The sequence below is a fragment of the Thermobia domestica genome, chromosome 11 (assembly GCF_964235325.1).
Source record: "Thermobia domestica chromosome 11, izTheDome1.hap1.1, whole genome shotgun sequence".
Taxonomy (NCBI): domain Eukaryota; kingdom Metazoa; phylum Arthropoda; class Insecta; order Zygentoma; family Lepismatidae; genus Thermobia; species Thermobia domestica.
In genome coordinates, this window is record NC_137464.1 from 268,312,261 (window position 1) to 268,340,022 (window position 27,762).

General features: G+C 37.1%; 2 protein-coding genes across 3 annotated transcripts in view; one reads left to right on the forward strand and one right to left on the reverse strand.

Moving 5' to 3' along the window:
- LOC145665078 (uncharacterized) overlaps positions 1-27,762 on the reverse strand; it is a 186,071-nt gene that overhangs the window by 24,589 nt on the left and 133,720 nt on the right. The gene's annotated exons all lie outside the window — the stretch shown is intronic.
- The window catches only part of LOC145665076 (uncharacterized), a 41,651-nt gene continuing 40,156 nt past the window's right edge, over positions 26,268-27,762 (forward strand). For both annotated transcript variants that reach the window (XM_081732343.1, XM_081732342.1), the window contains exon 1: positions 26,268-27,395. In XM_081732343.1, the coding sequence (XP_081588469.1) occupies positions 26,357-27,395 (1,039 nt within the window). In that variant the 5' untranslated portion in view covers positions 26,268-26,356. The remainder of the gene's footprint in view (positions 27,396-27,762) is intronic.

Consider the following 27,762-nt stretch of genomic DNA (forward strand, 5'->3'; position numbering starts at 1 on the left):
TCCAGTAGTTCATCTCCAACATTCTAAGGCTCGCAGTACGTAATAGGTGCTACAGTTCACATCCTCAAAATATATTTGGCCATATATTAAACAAACAATGCAAGAAGATGCATAATTCGGTCTCTTTTCTTTTTCTAAAAAAAGCCTTTGTCTTCTACATCACAGATCTTTTTCCGGCATCACCTCTATATATGATCAGGTGCTTTGTCCTCTATACATGATTCTGTATTACACGCAATATGTCGTACTTATATTGTAAAAAAAGAAAAAAATGGGACCGCAATGGCTCAGGGGTAGAGCGTTCACCTCTGGTGCATGGGGTCCATGGTTCGATCCCAGCTCGAGCCAGGTTTTCTCGGTGTTCTACCGTTTTCTCCTACTTTCCACTATTTCATTCATTTCTCATCATCACCGTCTCCTTTAGCCTAGCCAGCATTACCGTAGGACGTAAAACTTAAAAATTTCATTTCATTTCATTTATACTGTCAATGTAAATACTAAATACCACATATCGTCAATATACCCAATGTAATTTAAATAAAGATCTCATAATCGTTGTTCAAAATGTAAACAGTATGCAACCACATCTATGTAAGCCATCAAGCCTATTACACGTGGTTCCAGCCTTCCTAATAATCGTAAATATCTGTGATTTTATTCTGTATGTGACCACACAAATAGCATTTTAATTTCGATTATTTTACGGTAAAAATATTCTGTGAAATGTAATGGAAATTCAGAAGGAGCCTTCTTTGCGAATTTCTCAGTTTTCATTCTCACCGTCGTGAGTAATCCGATTGGGTAGAGAAGCGTGATTATCTAAGCAAACTCATCACCAACAAAACGCCGAACACGTATTTCATACTTTGACCGTTTCTGATTTTGAAAACACTCCTGTGTAGACTATAAGTCATTACTAGGCACCTTGCTTATCACACTGACACTAACAAATCATATATAATAACTTTTTAACGTAATAAGTAAAAGCTTGTTGTGATTCTTATTGAAACGTTTATGTTGCGAGCGGAGCGTTTATGTTTAAATATATTGGCTATATTAACGATATATGGTATTAACATTGACGATATGTAGTATTTACATTGACAATATAAGTATATGTAACATTGCATGTAGTATAGAATCGTGTTAGAAGACAAATTACCTGTTAAGGTAATGCCAAAGAAGGAGCAGTGATGTAAAAGACAAAGGCTCTTTTTTTTCAAAAGGGCCGCCTTATGCATCCTCTTGCATTGTTTGTTTAATGTATGGCCGAACATGTCTTGAGGATGTGAATTGTGGCACTTTTTAGTACTGCAAGCCTTAGTATGCTGGAGATAAACTACTGGAAAACCGATTAAAATTCGGTTGTGAAATGAATTGATATTAGCCCGAAGTAAGTCTGTTTCGTGTTCGTTTCAGATACAATGTCAAACGGGTTACTGGCAACTGAATCAATCAATTCGAGGAAAGAGATATGATGGAGACAAACACTCTTTTTAAAGGCCGCCTTATGCATCCTCTTGCGTTGTTTGTTTAATAGTTGGCCAGACATGTCTTGGGGATGTGAACTGTGGCATTTTTTAGTACTGCAAGTCTTAGCATGCTGGAGGTAAACTACTGGAAACCCAAATAAAATTTTGTTCTGAAATTGCTTGATATTAGATCTTTTTTTTTTTTTTAATGTTTGTTTCACATACAATGTCTAACATTCTTGCAACTGAGTCAACCAATTTTCCATGTATGATGAAACTTGTAGAGGTGGTGGTTGTTTTTACAGAAGCTTTTAGAAATACTAAAGAAATATTCCCTACAAAAATTCCTCCCTGCACATAATTCCCCGTCTCGAAAGAGTAGGCACAACGGGAATTACCGTTCTGCCTAGAGATAAGATAATTAAAAATATTTTCTTTAAAGTGCTGGAGGGTCTGTAGGCAGAACGGGAAGTAGGCACAACGGGAATGAACCGATCGAACCATGGTTTGTTCCTACGTATTTCCGCGTGTCCCAAGTTTTCTTTTGCTGAACTTTTAATGCTATCTCTAATTTCAATCCAGGTATCCTCAACACTAGTGCACTCCGAATCTTTTAAAGCCGAGAATCTATTCGAAACTCTTTTACCTGGCTCTCTTCTAATTTCTTTAAATTGAATCTCTCCGTTTTCGGACAATGAATATTACCTTTATTCAACGATAATCTCTCTCGTATTATCGCTGCTACCAGATAGTGATCAGTGTCACAATCAGCCCTCTAAACGACCGGACATCAATTATGCTACATTGCCTTCTTCTATCTACTAAAACGTGATCAATTTGATTATGTGTTTTTCCGTCTGGTGATGTCTAAGTGTATTTATGAACGTCGCGATGTGGGAATTTTGTATTCTTCACGATTAGGTTTTTGGATGTTGCAAAGTTCACGAGTCTAAGACCGTTGTCATTACTTTCCTTATGCAGACTTCGTTCCCTATAATCGGTTTGAAAATATCCTCTCGTCCCACCTTCGCATTGAAATCCCTATATATATATATATATATATATATATATATATATATATATATATATATATATATATATATATATATATATATATATATATATATATGGGGTGTAAAGAATGGTTGTTTACAAAGCTTGGGAGGTGATTCTACAGATGAAAACAGGTAAAAATGTCTATGTAACACAATGTCCATCTCGACCTCTTAACCGAGTTACGGACGTCCAAAAGGGTGGGAAAATGAACTTTGAAGGCTAATTCTGGCAAAACGACAAGATATAGAAGGGCGCTGTTAGGCGGCCCACACATACTCTCAACATGTACTATCCAAAGATACTAAGATTCGATGTGTACAAGGCGAGCGCAAGGGATTCCCAAAGAATGCGAAGCATGCCGAGGACGTTATGAGGGCAAAGTGAGGTGAGAGGGTGTGTGTGAAGTGTACACATCTAATCGTTTTGCCAAAATTAGGCTTCAAAATTCATTTTCCCACCCTTTTGGACGTCCGTAACTCGGTTAGGAGGTCGAGATGGACATTGTGTTACATAGACATTTTTACTTGTTTTCATCTGTAGAATCACCTCCCAATTGTTGTAAACAACCTTTCTTTAAACCCTATATATGTATGTATGTATGTATGTATGTATGTATGTGTCTGTGTGGCTTGAAAAATTGTTCGTGCCAGGTCACCATGGCAACTAGAAATACGAATCTGGCGAATATCTAATTTCAGGCGATATCGTGTACCCCTATGTATCAAATTGCTCGTCAGGCCAGAAATTTCGATCGCCATTGGTGACTAAATATTTCAGTTTGGCAATATAGTGTGCATAAATTGGATCTTACGATGTTCTGCCTTTCTCACCTTCGCGTCGTCCATGGCAAATCGCGCAAAATAAGACAGGGGATCTGCAGCTTCCTCTATCCAACTACTCACGAAATTAGTGATGAGCGCAAGAGTCTTGGTCTTGCAGTTTTTGCAAGAGTCTTGTATGCAAGACCAAGACCAAGACTGAGGAGTGCAAGACCAAGACCAAGACCAAGACCATACCTGCAAGACCAAGACCAAGACCATACCTGCAAGACCAAGACCAAGACTCTTGCACATGTTCCGGCACTACTTGATTTTTTTTACTACTTGGATGTATTTCTTGGCTTCAGTAAACATGCTGCTGAAGAGAATGTGTTCCCAGTAGTTTATGCAATCCTTGTGAGTCGATCTGCCCCTGTAGCATATAGCTACAGTATGTCGTTTTCTGAATTTGTGGTTCGTGTTTTCTGTAGATATTGCTCGTTTTCAAGCCACACAGGTGTCATCTTCGTCATGTGAGCTTGTTTGGTGGACAAAGACCATGTGCGTGGATTTTCTAGGCGTTTTCCCGTTTCCTCCTACTTTCTTCATTCCATCACTTCAGTCATTTCTTATCATCACCCTTGATACATAACCCTGGGACGTTAAACTAGATACATTTCATTTCATTTCAAAGCATATTAGTGGTGTTCTTCCAAAATTAAAGGGAAATGTGGTATCGAACATCGGTAATAAGTTAGGTGTCGACTACATGGGTATGGCCTTGGCTCCGAGACATGTGACCGCAAGTTTGATTTCGTGGTCGGATGCTTATACGTTAAATAATTGTTTATAAGCCTGGAATGTTAGGGGCAGTCGATCATTTTTATATATCTTCCCTCCCCTTTTATATATCTTAGGGGCAGATCGACTCACACGGACTGCATAAACTACTGAGAAAACATTAGCTTGGCGGAGGGGGGGGGATATATAAAACTGATCGAAAATGACGAACATCAGTGTCGATTCCATAGTTTCCGAGGTCGCTGAGTTGAATACTGCCACTTCCAATACCGTTTATGACCAAATTCAGCCCCGTAACTTAGGGGAGGAGAGATACATAATAATGATCAAAAATGACCAAATATTAGTGTCGAATCCATAATTTTCGGCGTCGCTAAGGTGAACAGTCATACTTCTGATCCCGTTTAAATGCAAATTCATCACCGCAACTTGGGGGAGGGGGAGGGAGGAGATATATATAAAAATTATCTAAAATGACCATTATCAATGTCGAACTCATGGTTTTCAAGGTCTTTGAGATGAACAATGACACTTCCGATGCCGTGTCTCGCAACAGGAGGTTGGAGGAGATATATAAGTTTATTGAAAATGACCGATATTAATGCCGAATCCATAGTTTTCGGGGTCTCTGAAACGAATAGTGACACTTCTGATGCCGTTTACATCTAAATTTAGCCCCACAACTTGGGAAGGAGGAGAGGAGAGAAATATAAAAATCATGGAAAATGACCGATATCAGAGAGCGCTTTATTAATAATAAAAAGTGACTGACTAACGAAATATATTATTATTTTTTTTTTTTTTTAGTTTAACCCAACGAAATAGGTAATTGATGCTAGTAATCCATATTCACAAGTGAGACTTCAAATAACTTGGAATTTGATGCCGTTATTTTATATTTCTAATACAGGTCAAAAGTATTTATATAAATTGAGTTTACACAAAAGACACAGACAGTGAGTCGTTTTCAGTTTTCACTCAAAGTATTCTAAAATATTAAGAGGTTTGATTATAGTAATTATTATTTTTATTTTTCTCTCTTTTGGGTCAATATTGCTGAACATATTATCATCATCATCATAGTTATTCTGCCATTATTGGCAGGTTATTTGCTGCAATTGAGAAGCTTGGACGTACGGTGTCCTCAGCTAGTCTCTTCGTCTTGACATAGCAATTTTCTGCTTTAATACCTTCCTTCAACTAGTCTCCTTCGCTCTCTCCCCGTCTTTCCTTCCACAATACACTCTAGCACGTTTCTCATAATACAGTTCCTCCTCAGCCAATATCCCAACCAGTTCCTTTTTCTCCTATTAACAATATTTAAAATTCTTCTTTTTTCCTGGTACTGCTAATATTTCTAACACCTTCTCATTCGTTTTCCGTTCAACACAGATAATTCTCTCTTTTTTTTTTAAATCCATGTTCATGTTTCGAAAGCCTGCATTTTTTTTTTATCGCTTTGCGTAATGTCAATGTTTCTGCCCCATAGAGTACATATTGGAATTAGTAAAACAAAATTCCTTTATTTAATTGGAAGTTTGTTTAATACAAGGATTAGCTAATCGTGGTTGAAAAGAAAAATCTGACGCCTTTAGAGTGTAAAAATAATTTTACAATCGTGGAATTTCAATAATATGTGACGTCTTGATTTTCTTTCATGCGTCTCAGGGGTAGCCTCCCCAGTTTGGGAACCAGTGCAGTGTTCGATCTGTTACGAAGCGTTGTGATTTATCTTATCAGTAGTGAAGCGTCTCGGTCTTGGTCTCGGTCTTGAATTTGCTCATCACTATACGAAATACGGGTTTTCACGTCGTCGGAGAGGTAGATGCGAATAATTTTATGCGCAACTTTTTTCGATTTTTATAATTCAGTCCCTCGTAGTACATCACGAGATATCTCACGATGAACTAAAATTAGTCCAGTATTCAGTCGCCATCCTCTTCTGGGAAAAGATTATAATTACCTAATTCCAGATTCTGTAATGGAATGTAGTGCACAACATGGTACTATTTTCTAACAACGTTTGGTAGTAACAATTAAAACCGAAACGTAACTTATACTGTTCAAAACATCATGCAGCTAAATACACATACTACGACTACAAGTAAGTAGTAACCACAGGTTTCACACCAAAGTCATAGAAAATTAGATATATTGTTAATCTCAAGGTGAATACATTAACAAGGTCAGAATACAGGATAAATAGATGCAATAGCTCCCATATTGTTCGTCTACAATTTGTGGACGGTGTTAGTATTGCTATCAAAGGTAATAGTAGTAGTAGTATTAATAGTTGTAGAGATGGATATATATGCGATTCTATGTGTTACCAGTAGATGTGAGCAGTTCTTTAGTAATATAAGTTTATCTTGGTCGGATAGTAATAGGTTCGTAATATTTAATTGTTAGTCTTTTGTAACTTCAAGTATCCGTGCTCATATTTTTCATTGCCAACACACACCATTTCAGTTTCAATAGTAATAGCATTAACAAGGCTCGTTTCACGTATACATATAATAATTACTTGTATACCTTATAGAAACATTTATTTATACGTCAAACACCGGACGCAATTGGCTACCATTACATTAATATATTATTGTATTCCAGGTGCAGGTTAACATATTAACGTTTCACGGTACAGTTCAGCATTTTTTCTGAAGAATAAGAATTTTTGTGAACATTTGCCGTGACTAATAAGGTATGCTTTAGTTGAGAGTTTCTAAACACTTGCCACGTTCAGCACTCTTATATTGGCTTATGTAATATCCCCCCTTCATTTGTGAGCAACCAAATTTACTAAAAATTTTCTTGAGTACATTTTCTATAATATATCGAACATCTGATGATGGTAACAAGAGACGGGGAAGCAAATCTCCGAAGTGTAGCTTGTTACTCTTGCATCATATTCTCTTTATTTAACAACATAGTATCAAGGTGTAAATAATCAGTATCAAATTACCTTTAATTATTTAGATGAAACCTCGTACTCTCCTGAACGTATCAGTTATTTTATACTGAATCAGATAAATCGTTAGCTAGATTTTTAACACTAACAAACATTCAAATTTATCGATGTATATTTGTTTATTTTCTTTGCATTTTTTGACTGCTGTTTCAAAGAAATGTTAATTTAGGAGATGAAATGATTACGTTCACTGGAGTCTGCTTTAGAATTTTACGTACAGATTCATAACACGATTGCATCTTGATAAATAACTTTAAACTTATAAAACAAAATTAACAAAGTGAATCATTAAAATATTTGTGCAAGTACCTGAAAGGTAGAGCAGCACAACGAGATCTTGCAACAAAACTCTATGATCTGGCTATTAGATTCAGACTTCAGATTATGATATATATAGCGAAGTATTATATAGAACTCATTACATATATTAGCCTGAAAGGTGAGAAATTTGGTATTTAAAGAGAAAAGCTTAGCATCAACAGGGCCAAATTAACACATTCTCACATCTGATTCTATACTTCAGCCCCATTTCCCTCAAAGAAAATATAGTTCCTATGTTGTAAAGTGCAATGACCAAACTGTTGTCAGAATGGAGTCTGCATTTAGTCGCGAGTACAGAAAATCTCAATGTTGAATGCACATTTATAGGTCGGATCACGCTAAAGGGTAACAAAATGAAATAAAATCTTTGAGTTTAATGTCCTACGATTATGTTCTTTTAGACTAACGAAGACTATGATTAAAGCAAGTACATGATGATGGAATAATTGGTGGAATGAACGAATGGGAGAGAACGGGTTTATCCGAAAAAATCCGAGCATGATGTTGCCCATCACAAACTTATTTGAAGGGATCTCATGCAACAGAGGTGGCGCTCTACCACTGAACGACCGTGACCCCTGCTAAAAGAACAATGTATTATAATATGTAATACAAAAACGCCCGCACAGCGTATTTCTAGTACAATGGATCAATTTATTTTGTAATATAGAAGGTGAGGGAGAGGGAGTCAAATATGTGACTATAGGCTCCAACTTAATCAGCCTGGGCGGTAATTCAAGTCTCACCGCTATCATCGGCATCAGGTGGCTGACTAGAGTAACTTCCATTTCAGTTTTCTTTAATTACGCATTTTTGAGAAAGTGATGAAATTTGCTGACATATAGAGGGAATTTGTATTAAGCTTCGTTTCGGTATAACCCATAGATCGAAAAGATGGAGGCAATAGATAATTTGTTGAAATCTAATGTAGCGTTAAATCTAGAGCTTCTAGGATTTTTTAAACATAACTAATCCTTATTTTTCTTTGTGATAAATAATTACAAGGAAAACAGTGAACCGAACTCGGATGCTCACATCCTGCAGAGGTACAACACAGCCTCTGTTGCCGAGTCGAGCCTGTGTCTGGCTAAAATTTTCCACCAAATATAGCTATCTTTATTCTCAGACGATGGGCTATTTATCCAGCAAATCTCGTCCAAATCCGGCCAGTAGTTACTGAGAAATAAGGTACCACATACAAACAGAGCTAAGCCGAGCCTGTCCTTGGCCAAGTCAACCATTAAATAGAGGATCTATTTCTTTAGACGATGAGCTACCTGCCCACACAGAAATAAAATACAACATAAAAGGCAAGTCGAGCCGAGCCATCACATATACTGATCTTATTCCTTAGATCATTGGGTACTTGCCCACCAAGTTTGGTTTAAATTTGGCCGGTAGTTACGGAGGAATAAAGTACTACATACCAGAGATGGAATGGGTCAGTGGGTCAAGTTTTCTGAGTGGGTCAGTGGGTCGTGGGTCAATAACATGTGACCCACCACCCACCATGATCCACTGCGACCCACCGACTCAGTCTGACTTACCGACTCTGCTCACTACATTGTAGACAGTATCTTCTAAAGACTGGTGAATTTGTCTGCGTTTCACTTTCAAGACTTTCATTTCCATTTGTTTTTGTCTACTTACCTGAGGTGAGTATATCTAAGTAAAAAAAAAGAACTTCAGGCACTTTTGGGTATTGATATTTGTAATTGTAAAAATAGCAATAGGACTTATACTATTACTTAGCCTTCGAGGCCTGTGAGTTTTTAGAGGAGCTAACTACTAAAAAAAAAAGCATTTTTGAATCACTGTAATATATAAATTATTATATAAAAATTTGAATGTAACTATGTGTGCCTGATCATCACGGCCAAATTGCAAAGTCAAATGAAATGATTTTTGGTATATAGTTAGGACTTAATCCAAACTTGGATGTTATATTGCTTTCATTATAATACATATCCTAAGGAGGTAGTGAGGATACGAACTTTTGCGAAACAAAAATGAGTATCTTGCAAGCCGTTAAACTTTCAGAGTAGAAATTCAGTATATTAACTCTTTATTGAAAATAAACAGAATGGGTCCTAGCATTTTTTAAATTCTCCTTTATGTGGGGGGGGAGCACTTTCTACATATGGAAAATTAGTAGTGAGTTGGTTTGTAAAAATGATCGAAAACGATCGATATTAGTTAAGAAAAATGCAGAAACAAAAAATACAGTGCTTCGCTTCATATATCCATTGCTTTCTGCTATAATAATTGAAGAAGCGCTATGTTTATTATGTAGAGTGCTTACAGCACAGGGCAATCAACCCATAAAGCTGTGAGAAAAATAGACATAAAATTTGTACTGTAAGCTTAATTACACGGAAATTTTAAGTTTGGATTCTACGCATAACTAGATGGAAATTTTTACACATTTTTTCCCCTTTACGTTGGTCTACTTACCTTGATTTGGAACTTTCAAATGTCATCCTTTTTTACACTGAAAAGTATCGATAATTCAACAAGGAAATAATTATACCATGATAATTTAATTGAAATTCATCGTAATTTGACCCATGACAGACAAATGTGGTAATTGAAGGGGAAGAAGGGGGGAAATTCCCAGGCACCTCTGAACACTTCCCCAGAACCTCGTTCCCTTTTGCTTTCTAGGGGGAGGGAGGGAACATGGTAATGACATCAAACTTTCATGTGTAATTATAAAAATTAAATTTATAAACAAATAAGAAATTATCAGTTTATCAGGCTTTAATTGATAATTTATGCGCAAGATTCCCTATCGAAGGTGTGGTAGATGAAGTTTTTGTTCTCCATGAGTCGACATTGCCAACTGACATGGTCGATATGGAGAAGATGTATGGTGATAAAGAGGTGATACTTCTTGCTGAGTATTTCAAAACTGACCGAAAGAAATCGTTATCAGACTTAAGTCTAACAAGCAGATTGTCGATGAGGAGTTGCAGAAATTTCTACGTCGGGTAGTGGTATTACACTGTTCAACAACGAAAATGTAAATTGAACAAAATCAGCTAATTCTTATTGATTTTGTGGTGTTGATCACGAATTTGAAAGTTATTTTCGAATATTAGCTCTACTTTTCGTTTTACAGGCATGTCTAATAATAACGCTTTAAAAATAAATATATTCGCTTCGTTTCGGGTAAAATGTTACACTGATCCGGTAACACTGGAGAAACTATATGAACGTTTAGGTTCATTGTGTTCCTTATCTCAGTAGTGTTCTGCTATTGTTAGAAAAGACAGGTTTAGTGCAGTTATCAGCGTTTTGGGTGTGACGTTTGTGTAGTGCAGGACATAAAAATACAACTACAAGTACGCAAAAATACTGGTATTTCGAATGTATATTTTTAAATAGTTGTCGGAACTATTTCAAGTGACATTTTGAGAATTTCAATAAACAAAAATGCCGCGAAATTGTGTAAACAGTGCGGATAGCTTCTGCTACGTGTGTGGGGAAGTGACATTTTCCTCACAAAAGCAGACTATAACACCACTAATAAGAAAAGCCTATCAATACTACTTTGGTTGTAAAATTGGAGACCAAGATAAATCTTGGGCACCCCACATTATGTGTAACACTTGTGCCAGCAAGCTAAGAAATTGGATTAATGGGAAGGGGCGCTCAATGCCTTTTGCAGTGCCCATGATTTGGAGGGAGCCAAGCGACCACATCAGAGACTTATTTCTGTAGGGAATTTCCACGAAGAAGAAGCGGACCTTGATCTATCCTAACATTCCTTCTGCAATGCGCTCTGTTCCACATGGAGAAGGACTACCTGTTCCTGACCCACCTAAAGAATACGATCTTTTTTCTGATGATGATCAAGAAGTTGAAGCTCCTGAATCAAGTACTTCGAAGGACCCTACGTTTGTTGTAGAAGAACCTCCATGTGAACCACATAGAATTATTCAAGAGGAACTAAGTGATCTAATCAAAGACTTGGACCTCTCGAAAAGCAAAGCTGAAATTTTAGCGTCACGCTTAAAGCAATGGAATTTATTGCAGGAAAAAGTAAATATTTCAGTGTATCGGAATAGGGAGAAGATGTTCACTTCATTTTTTACTATGGAAGACACACTTGTGGCATGTACAGATGTAAATGGTCACATGAGGACACTTAAAATTAATTACGAACCTACGGAGTGGAGGCTCTTTATAGATTCGTCCAAGGTGAGTTTAAAGGCAGTGCTTTTACATATTGGAAATGAACTTCCTTCAATTCCTGTAGGTTACGCAGTTCATATGAAGGAATCTTATGAAAACTTGAAACGTTTACTTCAAGCCATTAAATATTACGATTTTCAGTGGCTCATTTGTGGTGACCTTAAAGTAATAGCACTGTTGCTAGGTTTGCAGTTAGGGTACACAAAGTATTGTTGCTTTATATGTGAATGGGACAGTAGAGATCGTGGATCTCATTCCCGCAAAAGTGATTGGAGTACCAGAGAAACTCTTCAGCCGGGAGTGAAAAATGTGCAGCATGAACCACTGGTAGATCGTAACCGAATTTTGCTTCCCCCTCTACATATTAAATTAGGTCTTATGAAAAGTTTTGTTAAGAGCATGAACCAAGAGGATGAGGCCTGTAAGTACCTAAGAGGACAATTCCCTCGATTAAGTGATGCCAAAGTTAAAGAGGATGTTTTCATAGGACCACAAATTAGGCAACTATTCAAAGATCACAAGTTCGACGAAATTCTCGAAGGTAAGGAGAAAGCTGCGTGGGAAAGCTTGACGAGTGTTTGTTCACAGTTCTTGGGAAGACACCGAGCAACAAATTACAAACAACTGGTAGCAAAGTTGTTATTGTGCTACGAAAATCTTGGTTTCAATATGTCTGTGAAACTCCACTTTCTTCATTCACATCTAGACTTCTTTCCCGAAGATTGTGGAGCAGTAAGTGACGAACATGGTGAGCATTTCCATCAAGATATTGCAGCCATGGAGAAGAGATATGAGGGAAAGTGGAGTTCTAACATATTGGCCGACTACTGTTGGACTATTGCAAGGGATGCTCCAGATGTAACCTACAAAAGTCAAGCCAAGCGAAGACGCTAAAAATAAAATAAACATAATCCTGTACAAGGAATCACTTGAAACTTTTGTCTACATTGCAGTGTAGTTCTTGCACAAAAAGGTATTTGTACATAGTTTTCAAGTTTTGATGTTAATACTGATTTTTATTACGGATTTGTTAATGTTTAACTTGACCACGGTTACTTTATTTTCTGTATCGCTGTGAAACTGGTATTTGCGCAATTTTGAAAAAGGAAGTACAAGGATATAGAAAGCTATAGGTTAGGGTACTTCTTAACTCCCCAGCTTATCACATCACAGTGAAATAGATAAAAAAAAGTGAAATGTAGGTTTTTACAAGGATTTTGCTTAAATATTCTATAAATATTAATACATTTGTATATATAAAGCTACTGTTATACAAGGGCGTTTTTTCTTTCACAACCTGAGCCAAGAAAATTCTTCTATTATCATTTCCTTTCATATTATGCTTAAATGAATGTAAAAATCGCAATTTCAAAGAATTTACATACTTTCGATCTAAATTTGTTGAACAGTGTTATCAATTTCCACGACAGAATACGAACGGCGATTTCCCCAGATGAATTTACAGATGACTGATATTAGAAATAGACTAAGTGCTCAAACATTGTCTAACTTGTTCATCAATGTTAATGGACTACCACTAGACAAGCTCAAAATAGACGAGCTAGTTATTTCTTGGCTGAAGGATGGACATCATTCCACTGCGGATGATATACCACGAAAAAGTTTTGGAGGCCAACAGGAAAGAAGCCCGATTTCAGATTTGTTTTAAGTTGGCAAATTACGAGTTATGGAAAATATATACTTGTATTACTAATGGCTTATTTGTGTTATTCAACATTGTACCTAATTTCTATAAGACTCTTCTTTGCTTTTTATAAACTAGAAGGTAAACTATTAAATAAATATTCATAATAATTGTAATTATGCATATATGTAATTTAATTTAACGTGGTGTTTTAGTGATTACACAAATTACAATTGTGAGCATACTCTATGGAGATGCTCTCACAAAGGGTATCCGAGCACATTTATACGCTATGAAAATCTGTTTTTCAAGTATTTTGTGAGAAAAATACTGAATTGAAAAATCATAACTTTTTCCATATTGTACAGGGATATTTTCCTGCGAGTAGAAGTTTCTTGTGGAATGCGTTCAGAAATTAATACTTGCAAGAATACTCTCTTAGTACAATTATATTTTAGGCATACACTAATTTCCCTCCACCTTGAAGCGTTTCAATTTCTTCACTGACAAACACTTTACAATTTTATATCGTAAAGGTAAGATCCACCGTTATTGTAACAGAGTGGTACTTGAGCGATTTACCGTAGAGATTCAAACTCCGATTAGTGACAATTTCAGTCTTGTTTTATTACGAGTGTAAACTCTTTAGTCAGTAGAAAAGAAGCTGTGCATCATGTGTCAGGTGGGTGGTGGGTCAGAGTGGGTTACAGTGGCTGGTGGGTCATGATGGGTCACGGTAGGTGGTGGGTCATGGCGGGTCGTGGGTCAGAGTGGGTAATGGTGGGTGGTGGGTCAGTGGGTCGTGGGTCACGATGGGTGATGGGTCAGTGGGTCGTGGGTCAGTGGAGCTCGAAAGGGAACATTTTCGGGGAATGATCCTTTACGATTTCAAAAGTGTTTGAACGAGACACAAAGCCTTGACCGTTTGCAGGGGGCATTTGGGGACCTTGCTCCTTCCCGTTCTACATTTTTTCGGTGGTTTGGTGAATTCAGAAGAGGCCGGACATTTCTTAAAGATGAAGAGAGAGCTGGACGTCCGGCAACAGCTGTGTCAGATGAAAACATCGCCGCTGTAGAACAAATGATTCGAGAAAATCCTCGAACAACTTTCTAGGACATTGAATCTACAGTGAACATTGGATCGTCAGCAGTAACAAAAATTCTTCATGATCATCTTCGGCTCAGGAAAGTTTCATCTCGTTGGATGCCTCACACCTTGACTGAACAGCAGAAGCGCATGCGTGTGGAATGGTGTGAAGAAATGTTTGCAAGATTTGATGGAGGCAATTCTCGACGCGTGTGTGACATTGCTACTGGTGATGAGACTATCAATTTGACCCTGAAAATAAACGCCAGTCTACAGTTTGGATCTTTCCAGATGAAAATCCACCCACGAAAGTGAAGCGACCGCGAAGTGTGGGGAAGAAGATGGTGAGTCAGAGTAGGGCACAGTGGATGAGAGGGTTTATGGTGTGTGGTGTGTCAGAGTGGGTCACAGTGGGTGGTGGGTCATGGTGGGTCACAGTGGGTGGTGGGTCACGGTGGGTCAGAGTGGGTTACAGTGGCTGGTGGGTCATGGTGGGTCACGGTAGGTGGTGGGTCATGGCGGGTCGTGGGTCAGAGTGGGTCATGGTGGGCGGTGGGTCAGTGGGTCGTGGGTCATGATGGGGGATGGGTCAGTGGAGCTCTTGCATGGTGGGTCAGAGTGGGTTACAGTGGCTGGTGGGTCACGGTAGGTGGTGGGTCATGGCGGGTCGTTGGTCAGAGTGGGTCATGGTGGGTGGTGGGTCAGTGGGTCGTGGGTCACGATGGGTGATGGGTCGTGGGTCAAGAAACTCTGCACGCACACACAAATAATTACATCTGATGTAAAACTACAAGCTACGTATGCTGACTCCAGGAACTAAAAAATAAAGTCCTAACATTGGGATCACAAATGGAATATACTGCATGTAACCAGAATCCACTTTCAATGTCACTATACTAATGGGGGGCTCAAGCCGGGTGAGCCCCTCTGGCTGCGCCACTGCATTGTATCTAGGTACAATGTTAAAAAGGACTTCCTGCTAATTCGAGTTTCTATAGAGGCGCACGCAATAAGGTAAAATATGAAAATATAAAGATTTACCATATTTATTATATAGTGCGGGCTGTAATCAACGTATTACATTAAAATTTCGTAAATATAGTAATGGGACCATGCGGAAAAAAGTTATTCTAGAAAAATATTAGTTCCACTTTCTGCCACTAGGGGAATATGTTTTGCTGCACAAGTATTACGCACGTAGAAACCAGGCCCGTATTTATATATTATTCCCCCTGTGCTCTAAATAATTTGCACCCGCACAAAATTTTCCCCTCCCCGAAAGCGACGAATATTAGAGTTGAATTCACAGTTTTTGGGGGGTGGCTGAGATGAATAGGGACAGTTTTAATCCAATTCAACTTAAAGATCACACTCCATTCCCCAGAGAGGGGGCGATATTTTAAAAGTAATCGAAAACGACAGATATTAGTGTTGAATTCATAGTTTTCCAGTTCGCTGAGTGTAACGGTATCAGTTTTCATGATGTTCAAGTTCATCCTCACCTCTTGGGGTGGGGGTGGGAGAGGATGACTTTTTAAAAGTAAACAGATAAGATAGCTAATTAGTAACTACTGTTATTAGAGCGAATTTAACACATTAACATATTTCTCGCGCTGTGCGGGACTCTGCGGGTTTAAATGTTGTTTTATTGTGAATCTTTAAAAAAATTCCGCCCCCTGAATTCTGCCACCCTGTGCTCGAGCACAGAATAGCACTTACCTAAATACGGGCCTGGTGGAAATGGTACTGAATGTATAGATAAGACAATTATCTAGGTGAATTGTGTTAATGTTTTTTTCGCACCAATAATTTTAGCCTATGAGTCATAACTACAATTCTAAGATTCAAAGTGTCAAACATATTAATATGCTACAAAAATTCCTATCAGGTTTCAAGTGCTAAATTTAAAGATAAAAGTAAAAATCAACCAATCAGATTTCAGTAAAAATAGCTTTCCACGAATGAACTTAGTCTATGAGTTGTGACTAAGTTTAAAAGTGATATGATGATATATTAGGTCATTATACTCAAATTTGAATTTTTGCAAGAAAAGGCAATTTAGATCATCCAAATTTACCAGAGTCCTAGAGAATCATTTAAAAATTCCAAAATTTAATGATGAGTGAAGTGTACTTCTCTTAGTAGTACTCAAGTTCACTGAAAGACAATCCATATGATTATGTTATAATTTATCTTATTGAACGTTACGTACAATATTCAAACTTCGCGCCTCATACAAACTCAATTTCCTGTAGAGACAAGTAGAACCACCCAAATAGACATGCGTCCTAGAGTGCTTTTACCAAATGTTTCTTTTATGACAATTCCAAAACTTAAGAGAGATCCCATGCACGCCTAAGAACGTAACACGTCATATGAAAAGAGACTGGATATCTGTATTAAACAATATCATCATATAATGTGTTAAATGCTCATAAAAAACATACGAGAGGTCAATAATGACCACGTGACAATACTAATATTTGGCATCCTTAAAGAATAAACAGGATGACATAAATTTACAATGAGTCGTAGAAAACCTTTACCAAATGTTATATTTTGGCGATTCTCAAATTTAAGGGATTTGTTTTTATACTCTTCCCCCAAAACATTAGAGAACAACATCAACATACTCACGTCATAAAAAAGAATGGACTCCTATACTCAAAACTATAACCATATAAGATAATAAGGTCTTATTAAAATAAGAAGTTAAAAATCACCAAATTTTAATTTTTTTTTTTTTTTTTTGCAATTTTTACCAATGAAACAAAACGACATGAACCACCCAAGCGAACTTTAAGTCCTAGAGAGCACTTACCAATTATTATTTTTTGACCATTTAAAATTTAAGGGGTGATCCCTGGTACCCCTCCGAAAATATACAGGTGTACTTTAATGCAACTATATCTTATAAAATGAAATAGACACCTGTACTCACCCACATAGAGCGTGGTCCGGGAGTGGGCGTGTCCCTAATTGGTGTTCCCATCGAAGACAATGTTAATGGACATTCTTACCTGGAGATGCTTAATGAGTGGTTGGCACCTCAACTGGAAGAAAATGGTATCAAAAACACTGTTGAGATACAGCAGGATGGAGCACAAGCCCACTTCACGATTCACGTGCGCTACTACCTAAAACAGACGTTCCCTGGCCGCTGGATTGAAAGACGTTGTGCATCAACACCAGCTCCCTTTGCCTGGCCTCCAAGAAGTCCCGATCTGATATCACCAGACAATGATTTCTGGCGTTTCATAAAGCAACAGGTAAGAAACACTCGATATCACACAACGCAGGAATTACGAGCAGCTTTGGAACACGCCTTCACCCTCGTGCCTCCGGAGTGTCTTCGCAAAACATCTGCGAGAACTTGGCGCCCCCCACAGGTGACCCTCGGCTGTCATACAATGGAAGATGAATTTTGAAAGTTATCGCTAATGGAAATGTCACCATTGATCTCAGCGACTGCGAAAAATATGAATTAGACAATAATGTTGGTCATTTTCTACTACTTTTACATGTCCCGGTAAATGCCCTCTGAGACCCCCTGATATCCAGCCAATGGGGTTGTATTGTGAAGTGCGAAATCACCATTCTTCTCAGCAACTACGAAAACAATGGATTTGACACTAATATCTGCCATTTTGGATTATTTTTACACGTATCCTTTCCCCGGTTACCCCCGGAGACTAGAGATGGGCAAATTCCCGGGAAGATATTATTCGGAAATATTTCCAAGGAATATTCCCGGGAAGATTCCCCAAAATGGGAATTTTCCGGGAATTTATCTACAATCATAAAGAAAATTGCATTCTATTACTATATTATGATTTCAAACTTAAATTCGTTTTTTTTTTTTATCACAGTATATTACTACTGTTGTCTCCAGAGGATTTTTTAAAATGTGTATTCTGAACGGTATTATGTTCTTTTATTAATATTTAGAGAGTACGCATAAATGTATATTCTACTTACGTACTTACAATATGTTCTATGCAAGTAAATATGTGGAAAAATGTATAGGAACTCCATATACATTTACACCGCTAAACAGTTTAAATTTATATGTACGTAGATTTTCTAAACTTGACTCTACTACTGATATCATAAACATGTTAAATTTTTAAAGGTTATAAACAAATTAGATTGGGTAACTTCCAGAAGAAACATGTCTCACGATTTTATCATTTGCGCATATATATATTTATGTTCACAATATTTGCAAGATATTGACTTATCTTTATAATTTTGCACATAACATTGCCACACACGACCTTTCTTCCTACCTGTTTCTCAAAATTTCATGCGATAATTCACATGTAAGAGAAATCCGAATACCTCTTCAGAAATTCGAGTCAGAGACAGGAGACAGGCCGACGTCTATTACTAACGGTGGTTCGGGGTGCTACTCGTACTAATGGTACTTTATCTCTATATTTACATAATTTCTACATTACTTTAGAAACTGGTTCCTTTTCATCATTTGTAAATTAGTATTTTACTATTTTTTTAGTGCAAATGGAAATGGAACTTTAAAAAAAATATATTATTAGTCATATAAAGTATAGTCACAAAATTGTAATTTTTTAACCTTTAAATTATTTAAAACCTAGAAGTAAGAGTAAAGTAATTAGTCATGTAGTTCATATAATTTTGAAGATAAAGTAAAGAAGCAGAAATAAATTCCTTCCCGGAAATTTATATGCCAGGGGAAAAACCCGGAATATTCGCTTCTTTTTATTTTCCTTCCCACTGGGAATATTCCCACTGCCCATCACTATTTTTGACCATTCCTAAACTTAATGGGAAGTCGTAAGTAAACCTCCCAAATTTTAAGAGAGGTGCAACAGTGTAGCCATGCCCTATGAAAGAGAATGGACTCCATGTTCACCCATGTAATACAGTAATAAATCCTCATCACAGAGGATGAAAGTAGTCAATAATCACATCGTTGCAAACACATGGCCGTACTAATATTTGACAATTTTGACCCGTGAAAAGGAACGAGATGGACTAGCCAAATTTACAATGGTTCATATTCGGGTCCTAGACAATATTTATCAATTATTGTTACTTGACTATCACCGAAATTAAGGGATGGGCCAATGAGACCCTCCCAAAATTTAAGAGGGCAGCATCTATGTATTCATGTTCTATAAAAGAGAATGGGCCCTGTACACACCCATATAACCATATAAGGTAATAAAACCTCATCAAAAGGAATAAATATTAGGTCAGAAATTTCCACAATTTGAATTTTTGGCAACTTTTTACCCATGAAAGGGAATGAGGTGGACCTCCAGAACTTATAGAGGTACATGCCTCAGTCCTATACTACCATACCAAATTTTTAAGTTTGATGATTTCCAAAATTTAGGGGATGGTCCTATGAACCCCGTCCCGAAATTTAGGGGGTGCTCAGGTATCCCCCTTTCAAAATTTAGAGCGGGTGGTCTTAGGTACCTCAAGATCATTCACCCCGGGCCATTCATTTTTTTCTGATTCAACGAAATAGAAATCAGGGCCTACTACTAACACCTCTTCATACGGGCCTTTGTCTTACATGAAACATTTTTAACTATCTAACAGGTTTTGTTAACAGCTTTTTAAATATCTTTAATTCCAATCCATATTCAGTGCGAAGAGTAAATTCTTCTGCTCTGGCGAAGGAAAAAGATGGTGAAACGGGTAGAGGTAAATATAAAGTTATTTCCTTCAAATAACTTCCTTATTTCTTATTTATGCATGATCAATATTGTCCAAAGATGAGATATACATCAATCGACAGAAGGAAATGCCATGGTTGAAGGTACATTTTCCTGCATAAGTTTCTACAAAATCTAACTTTTATTGCGCTAAAAAGTCCCATTTAATATTTTTTTCTGTTAGAATAGGTTATTTGGTTATATACTGTATGTAAAGTATATATTACATATCTAGTAGATTGGATGTGTCGTTTTTGATTTCTCCTAATATGGGAACACATATTACTGTAAAACCTGTCACCTTGGCCACCTCTGTAAATTGGCCACCTGCTCTTGCCTTGGTTGGTCTTGAAACTGCATTTTTCTATAATACATTCGTTATTTATTACTCTGTAAGTTGGGCACCTCTCTATCTTGGAAGTTGGCCGCATTGACGCATTGTTTATCCTCTGTTGATAATGATAAATTTACCTGCGTATCTTTTCCACGCGAATACGTTTTGTTATTTTTCTTAACTCTTCCGTATTCCCATATGAGAGGCAGATGTTCTGTGTTTGTTACTGGAGACAGAGATGCAAAGATTCCCACGATTTGTTCTTAGAGGTCAATGGCCAGAACACTATCCTGACAAATGGGCGGTGAAGGAAGATGCGAATAAGAGAAAGCACGTACAGGAATTCAGGAAATGGTCGTACGAATTTGTTTACCCTGTCTGTTTTGGTAAAACCATTAGCTATATCGGCTCCTTTCATCAGTGGGGAACTTTAGTAATTCCGGAAAATTCTCAAGGTTAAAGCTAACCAAGTCAATTGTCATTTATTGGCACCTGACTGCTTGTCGAAAGGTAACGGAGGTTCTCAAATATGAATTCCCGTAAGATTTTCATAAAACATCTTTTGCTCTAAGGGAAAAACTTGTGGCTCATTAACAAGAAGTAGTTACTACAAAATTAGAATGTGCATATGTCCAAAAAAGAATAAAAGACATACGTCTAGAGCGAACCACCATGAATAGATTTGTTATTAATAACTGATTTGCTACTTTTGGAAAGGTATCTATAGAAAATATTTGTCATTGCCGAAAAAAATCATATAAACTGCATATAAATTATTAAATTTATAATTTTACTTTTCTTGTTTTCAATCTGAATAACTCAGTGTGCTACAATACAAATTTCAATAACCTGCGTACATATGTTTCGATTTTATGGTTGTGTGATTGTCTTTTCCACAGGGGCGTCATTTAGGGAGGGCAGGAGGGGGCAATTGCCCCCCCAAGAGTTTGAGGAATACATATACTTTAATCAATTGTCTACTAATATACTAGTACAAAACCGGAAAGTCTTATGTCTGTCGTGCTTTTGCCCCCCTCAAACGAAGTCTGAAATGACGCTCCTGCTATTCCATCCGAATAATTCAGTGTATCAGACTAGCTTTCACGAAGAAAAAGGTGCACATATTAAATATACTGTAGTATTTTTCTAGTACTGTGTATTGTTATGATTACTCTATATACATTATTTAAAAGTAGCTGTCGTGGTATTGCTTATTAAAATTTTACAATCAAGTAATACTAGAAATCCTATTCTAAAAATACACCAATCACTCTTATTTTCTCTAAGTTAGACACTTTTCAATGGACCCGATGGTGGCCAACATAGACAGGTTTCACTGCACTTGTGAATGAATTTTCTTAGTTTGGATGCACAACATTTTCTTCTCCAGGATGTATACATTTTTGTGTGGGAAAAATGCCCTGAACCATAAAAACTGAATTATTTTAACACAACAATTATCTTTATCAACTTGTATTAAATTTTGAAATGAAATGAAATGAAATCTTTGAGTTTTACGTCCCACGGTTATGCCGGTTAGGCTAAAGGAGACGGTGATGATGAGAAATGAATGAAATGGTGGAATGAAGAAAGTGGGAGGAAACGGGAGAACCCCGAGAAAACCCACGCACACGGTGTTTGTCCACCACAAAGTTCACTTGGTGGGGGCTGGGATCGAACCCGGGACCCCAAGCACCAGAGGTGAACGCTCTACCACTGAGCCACCGCGGCCCCTGTATTAAATTTTGACATTACCTGGTACTACTTTAGCATCATTTTATTCTGGAATTATTATTATTATTATTATTATTATTATTATTATTATTATTATTATTATTATTATTATTATTATTATTATTATTATTATTAAGTATTCTGCTTTTTGGCAGGTCCTGGGACTAGTGAGGCTGTTTTCTTTTCTTGTTCTTTTTTTCTTAATTTTCAGTTTGGACCTGGAAATGTTTCTTCCATGTTTCTCGATTTTCAGCTTTCTCTTCCCAATATTTTCTTCTATTTTTCAAATCATCTTCTTCCTATTCCTCTCTTTCCCTCTTGGCGGTATGAAGAAGACAATTTTTTTCGCAAGATATGTCCAATCCAATTGGCTTTTCTTCGAAGGATGGTGACTAGAAGTATCCTCTTCACTGCTATCCGTTTTAAAACGTCTTTGTTTGTTACTCTTTCTGTCCATTTTATCTTCTCCATCTTCCTCCAACACCACATTTCGAAGCTCTCTAAATATTTCTTCTCTAACTACCTTAATGTCCAAATCTCTGAACCATAAAGTCCAATGCTCCAAATATAGCACTTGACCAATTTCTTCCTTAGTCCAATATTAAGGCTTCTAGTTAAGAGTGACCATTTCTTGTTGAATGCTTCTTTGGCTATGGCAATTCTCAATCTGATCTCTTTGGTGCAGTACGCGTCTTTCGTCAAAATACTTCCCAGATATTTGAAATAGTCGCCCTCTTCAAGTATTCTTTGTTCTACTCTGACACACGGGATATTCTCATAACCTTCGATTTTTCGATGTTCATTTCCATTTCATGAAGTTTCCCAGTGTCAGCTATTTTGTCAATCATCTCCTGTAATCTTTCTTCGTTCTATCTATAATAACCGTATCATCTGCATACCTGATCTTGTTAATGATCTTCTCCTATCTTGAAATCTCCAATTCCCATTTATGCTTCCTTCATTAAACATTCACTTTAAATGTTGAAAAATTGGTGCGACATACTACATCCTTGTCTGACTCCTCTCCCCATCTCCACACTATTGGTTCCTAATTCATTCAAGCGCAACTTGACTCGTTGTCCCATGTACAGGTTAGAAATGAGCCGTTGGTCTTTCCAGTTGACCTTAATTTCTTTAAGTATTTGTAAAAGTTTCGTTCAATTTTCAACCCTGTCGATAGCTTTTTGCCAGCCTAGGAAGCACAAACACAACTCTTCCTTTACGTCCAGAACTCGTTCTGATATAATTCTCATCAATCCAATGGCATCTCTGGTGCCTTTTCTTTTCCGAAATCCGAATTCATCTTCGTCCAACATCTCTTTTATCTTGTTTTCCAGCCGTCTGTTCAGTATGCGCGCAATTATCTTTCCACTGTGGGAAATAAGGTTCTGTGATCGCTGCACTTCTTTGCTTCCTTTTTCTTTTGTAATGCTACCATTGTAACATCAAGAAAATCCTTTGGCCATTCTACACTCAGGTAGATCTTGTTAATAAGTGAAGCCAGTACTTTCATCGCATTGTCTCCTAATCCCTTGAGCAGACTTGCCTGTGTCATCATCTTCAGTGGCCTTCTTCCTTCGAATATCCTTGATGGCTTGTACTACTTCACTTTTCAATATACTAGGTCCGTTTTCTTCCTCATCTACCTCTTCTTCTGCTTCGATCGCAATATCTTCGGGGCGGTTCTTCATGTCATATAGATCTTTTATGTACTTTTCGCAAACTCTAAGAATTCTTTGATTGTCAGTGACTACATGGCCTTGTTGCTCTTCGATTCTAAATGTGCGTATCCATTTGTTAGCTTTTCCTCCTAATTCTTGTGCTTTTTTTTTGCGTTCTACAACATATCTTTTGAAATTAATTTCATTACGTTAAAACACCGATTCTACTTTTCATGTCTAGTTTCTAGGGGATGTGCCTCTGGAGGACGTAGTTCCGGGTCGGACATTTAATTCATTTTCATTAATCATCCGTCTATTTTATCCTAAAGGGCATAATTGTAGGACGTTAAACTAAAATGTTATTTCACTTCATTTCTACTTTTCATGAAGTACGAATATTAATACGATAGCACACGGATAATTCTGTCAGTGATGATAAACGTGACGAAAGTCGATGCTATAAGTCAAAGAAGAATTTTATTATTTCACGCTACCCTAGTTCATGAATACATCTTATTTGTACTAATTTCAGAGTGAAATGCACTTCTAGTACCTAATGAATTATTTCTTATGGGTAGAGTTGTATTCCTGGGTGCAGATTCACCTTAGGAGCGCTTAACCATTTTGAGTATAAATACAGCATCAGGACATGTGAGGCGAGAACGACAGTGTAATACACACCAACAAACTTGTTCTAGGTGGTCACCAAAGACCATGAAGTTGTAGACCCTATATGACTCTCATAAGGGTAGTGCGAAGCTGATTTTCCCACACGATAGCGCTAGGATTCGTCCGTAGGAATCAGGCACCTCAGTGATAGTGGGTATGGGAGTGGACCAAGGTACAGCAAAAACGCTTTGCTATGGTTTTAATGTTTTATAGCTTTCGTATGCTTCTATACTTACGGTTAATGATTTAACACACTACGTTGACATACAAATTGAGTTCATCATGGCTTCCTAATGGACCATTACATGTTTAGAGGCGTACACTTTGTATTACATTTTTAAAGATTATTAAGGATGTCAGAAGTGAGATCCTTCGCGCAGGTCAAGCTTAGGTGTACCACTCGAAGAATTTTTGAAATAATATAATTCTTTCACTAATTTTCTTCTTATTGTATTCTAAAATATCTACAAACCGACATAATAACATTCCATTTGACATAGGTGAAGTTCAAGAGTATGGAGAGAAATAATTTTTGAAAAATTACTTCTTTCACGATTTGCGTGTAAATACATTATTCAGACATATGCTATAAAAACTATAATGCAAAAATTACAAGCCGACATATGCTATACAAACTATAGTGCAAAAATTACAAGCAGACATATGCTAAGTAGCTACTAATAGAAGGAACTCTATCTAACCGAATCAGTGCAGACGGAAGATTATAGGCCTGCGCTAGTGCAGGGTGCATACTTAAGGTGCAGCTGCGTCAACGAGGGTAGCGACAACATAGGCCTACGTTCCTCATGTTACTAGATGCCTTATCTGACGGACAGCTTTATTGATACAGATCACAAAGTAGGATATGTAGATTAAATTACATTAATATTATTTTTGGTAGTAGGTTAATGCTTGTATGCATTTATAAGTATGCTAATGTGGCTCTTGGCAGTGGTGTGCATTACAAATGTAGGATTTTGTAATGGTTTCACACTAGTAACACTAAAATACAGGTTTTGTATACTTTGCAGAAATACTACGCCGTGAAAAAAGTACCTAGTACGGTATAATCCCTTCCCCTATACACTTATTTTAAAATTGTATATTATTTATATTAATTTCACGCTAGTAACCCTACACTTGTAAACATAAAGTACAGCTATATTACGTACTATTTAAGTCAGTTATCTGCGGAAATTTATTCGATATAAACGTCTTTCTATACTCAGTGTTCAATTTTATCTGTAAATTTTACAAACTGTGGTATGCTTAAACTTAACCTGTTCTAGATCCGTATATATTTTGATTATTTATATATTCCTCTTTTGAGATAATCTTTCCTTCACTAGGATAGCACATAGTGCTTTTAACTTTTTTCTTTTGGGGTATTATTAAATGGAAACAGAACATTACATCAAGTGTGTACAACTCTAAAATTGCAAAAAATTCTGTATCAAACAGGTTTAATTTTTACTTGATGCAAGGGTAAAAGTAGGTTTGAAAAGGAAGGGGGACATTAGGTAGTCGCATGACTTCATACCGTCCCCCTGCCTATATTTGCCCATTGTAATTTATTAGAAACTAGGGGGACGCCGTACATATATTTTGGATGTGGGGGGACGGCATCTCCCCGCGTTCCCCCGCACTTTTACCCCCTGCTTTGATGGGATCATTTATGGAATAAATGATAGAAAATATGATCATGTATAAGATGTCTTACAGGTGGGATTCATTTTGTAATGTACTACTGTTAGCGAATTCGTTAGGATTTGGAATAATAGGTGATGGGGCAAAGAAAGAGAAATAGCATAAAAAGAAAAGAAGAAGAATTTGCATTTTGTTCTGTGGCTAGATACTCAGCTGTTTTAGTTGTTGATGGCATATTCATATTTATAATGCAGGTGAACTGATATTGAAGAAAGAATGTAATTAGTAGATATAGAACATGTCAGCAGATGAGCGCGATTCAGAACATGGCTTTAGTTCAGACAGCACTGTCAGTAGAGAAGCTATTGCAAGTAGTATTCGTGACATCTTTTGTGATTTCGCGAACAGCTTACCAGATAAACTGGAGTACGATTCCAACTTTGAAGAGGGAGAGGTGCTTTATGATCCGGACAGATCCAAAGAGACACTTATTTCATTCGCTGGACGAAATGTGGTTATCAACTTTGGGAAAGACGATACGATGGAGTTTATCAAAAAAAGATTTTTAGAAGTAGTGAAGAAATGCCAAGAACTATCTCCATTATTTAAGAGTGGTGAATCTATTGTTTTTAAGTATTTCCACAAAAGATTCGGTACTTGGGTAGAACTTCCTGAGGACAGCATAGTCGAAGATGGACAAAAGCTGCATGCTGATATAGTTGATTCGAAATATGAGGCAACGTCGAGTTTAAATGTCCTAAAACTGTATGCATGTAAAGACATATTTGAAGGAGGCATGTCACCACGTAATGACGTTTGCATGGATATGGAAGTCGATCGTCAAAGTGAAGCTGATATCAACAATAATAACTGTATGGAAATAGAACCATACAAAGACAAATGCAGATCCAACAGAAGAAGGAGGAGAAAGAGGCATAGCAAAATGATTGTGATAAGGAAGCAAAAACACAGAAGCAGTAGTTCGAGCAGCGAAGAACGAAAGAAAGAAAGGAAGAAGAAAAAGAAGAAGAAGCATAAACACCGTCGTCGTGGAAGCAGCTCAGAGGATTGTGTTCACAGTAGCAGGGAAAAGGACAGCTTATGCGAGAGATACGACAGGGGCAGAAGGTTTTCTGCATCATCGTCACCAGAATCATGCTACGTAAGAGAACATTACTATGATGACTATTCGTCGTCGTCTCGCGATTGGACGCCAGAGAGACGAGTGAGTAGGCAGCCTAGATCTGAAATAATAAACGTTTACAGATATGAAGAGGTGGTCGAGGACTTCTACGACAGTCCGATGGACGATTATGATAGGCCTGGACCAAGTAGAGGTAAGGGTATTTAGATTTTAAAAAACAACACACTTTCAAGGTACAGCTTATAGTCGTGAGACAGTACCAGATATATGGAGTTATTATTATTATTATTATTATTATTATTATTATTATTATTATTATTATTATTATTATTATTATTATAAACGCAATGTTTCATTCAGTAATAGATATTTCATCCGTCTACATGGGTCATAATGGAAACATTGTACTTTGTCCTCACTTGTTTAACTTACGGTCATATATTACAAAGAGTTCAACCACGCACATAGCCAAGAGGGGGGGGGGCGGGTTCCAGGGAATTTCAAGCTTTCGAAGACATAGTGCCGTTCTGTAATAGTGTGGGTATTTTTTTTAATCATAA